The 1,598-nt window shown below is 40.5% G+C and overlaps 1 protein-coding gene across 1 annotated transcript; it reads right to left on the bottom strand.

The window, feature by feature from the left end:
* Positions 1–526: 526 nt before the first annotated feature.
* On the bottom strand, positions 527–1,582 carry LOC108166083 (centromere protein F-like). Its single transcript, XM_017303646.1, has 2 exons — positions 1,468–1,582; positions 527–775 (listed from the first exon to the last, which is right to left on the bottom strand). Exons 1-2 carry the CDS (start codon positions 1,499–1,501, stop codon positions 552–554), a joined length of 258 nt encoding a protein of 85 aa, XP_017159135.1. The 5' UTR covers positions 1,502–1,582; the 3' UTR covers positions 527–551.
* Between the last annotated feature and the right edge of the window lie 16 nt (positions 1,583–1,598).

Raw genomic sequence — 1,598 nt, 5'->3', positions numbered from 1 at the left:
AATGTTTTCTTATTTACTTATTTGTATCTTTTAAAGTAATTTTAATATTGTATAAAAAAAGACATTAAAATTCTGCAGAATCTGCTCATTTTTGTCCTGTTAATGGATTGACARAATAATTGWTTACTAAAATAATGCGCAGCTCTAAATTGAGACATGCTTAAGAAGCCGATACCAGCCAACCTGCACTGCTAATAATTAGCAACTCAAGGCTCCATCATCAGTGATGTTCCTGAAGTCATTTAGTGTTTCCAGCTGACAAATGGATGAAAATAATAAATAGATGGATCAGAGCGCGGAGAAAGATGGATGGTGAATAAATGGACAACTAGAAGAATTATGTAAATGATCACAGAGAAATGAAAAGTGGATGGATGATGAGATGTTGGACAAAGAGAAAAAATAAACGATGGACTAATGGATAACAAAATTAGTGGAAATCTGGAGATAAGAACATTTTTCATTAGATTTTTCTCTGCGGTCGTCCAAACCTGGAAGGACCTAAACACCAGACTACTGAAACATCTGTTGATGCAGACAGGTGAATTTATTTAAATCAGGGCGCTGACCTCCATAAGGAGAGCTTCTATCTGCTGTTTCCGTCCTGAACACGTCTTCCTCTGGGTCTCCAGCTCCTCCGTAAGCYTGCAGCTTTCTGCCTGCATGCTCTCCAGTTCAGACTCCATTCCCAGGATGTGCTGCTCCAGGTTTGCTTTTTCAGAGCGGACCCTCTTCAACTCGCTCTCCTGCTGAAGGAACTTCTCATCCCATCCGCCTGCAGAACCAGAACAAACGTCTCTTCAATGCCAGGAATGCATCGTCTAACCTGCCTCCTTGAAGAGGACAGGCCTACAAAACATTTTAATTAAGTTTTTTTTACATCTAAACATTCTTAGATAATGAAATTATAGTCTGGTCAGTTATTTTCAGAATGAGCCGTTTTAGGGCCTCTGTCACTTTAAATCCAAATACGTTACTGCTGCCAACGCCCAAACCTCAACGTTTACAATGTTTACACCGTTTACGTGAAAACAGCTGCAAACAGACACATGATTATACAACCATAGATCTTTGAAAAGCAGAAGTGGAGCCTCCTGCTCAACCAACAGGAATTCAGCAAATGGTTTCTGGATGGTAAAGTGGACAACAAAACTCTCGTCTTTTCCAGCAGCCATTGTACAGAGCATACAGCAGTAAAATCAGCTGACCAAACGTGCTGGAGCTCAGCTTGGGTTGCTAGGTAACGGGACTGGGCTCGGTTGGGGTTGCTAGGTAATGGCTCAGAGCCTKTCTAATGTGACTTTTTGCAAGGTTTTTAAAACGGCTCATTTTCCAGACACCAACAACCATTAACTTACTGCTGAAAAAAATAAAAAAATAAAAAACAGCTGGGTGTGAACTTATTATTGCATAATAGGTTCCCTTTAAATATTTTTTAAAAGATTGTTAGAAAGTCAAAACAAAAACCTTTGGCCATCTCAAGTCCTTCCAACATCTCCATGATGTCAGTGAGTTGACATTTAGACGTTTCCAGCTGCAGACTAAGCGAGTCCCTCTCCTCCAGCAGCTGCGTCACCTGAACAGCAGACCAGACATGA

The sequence above is a fragment of the Poecilia reticulata genome, unplaced genomic scaffold (assembly GCF_000633615.1).
Source record: "Poecilia reticulata strain Guanapo unplaced genomic scaffold, Guppy_female_1.0+MT scaffold_1393, whole genome shotgun sequence".
NCBI classification, from domain to species: domain Eukaryota; kingdom Metazoa; phylum Chordata; class Actinopteri; order Cyprinodontiformes; family Poeciliidae; genus Poecilia; species Poecilia reticulata.
The sequence above is the reverse complement of the archived record's forward strand: the minus strand, read 5'-3'. Positions and strand labels throughout refer to the sequence as shown.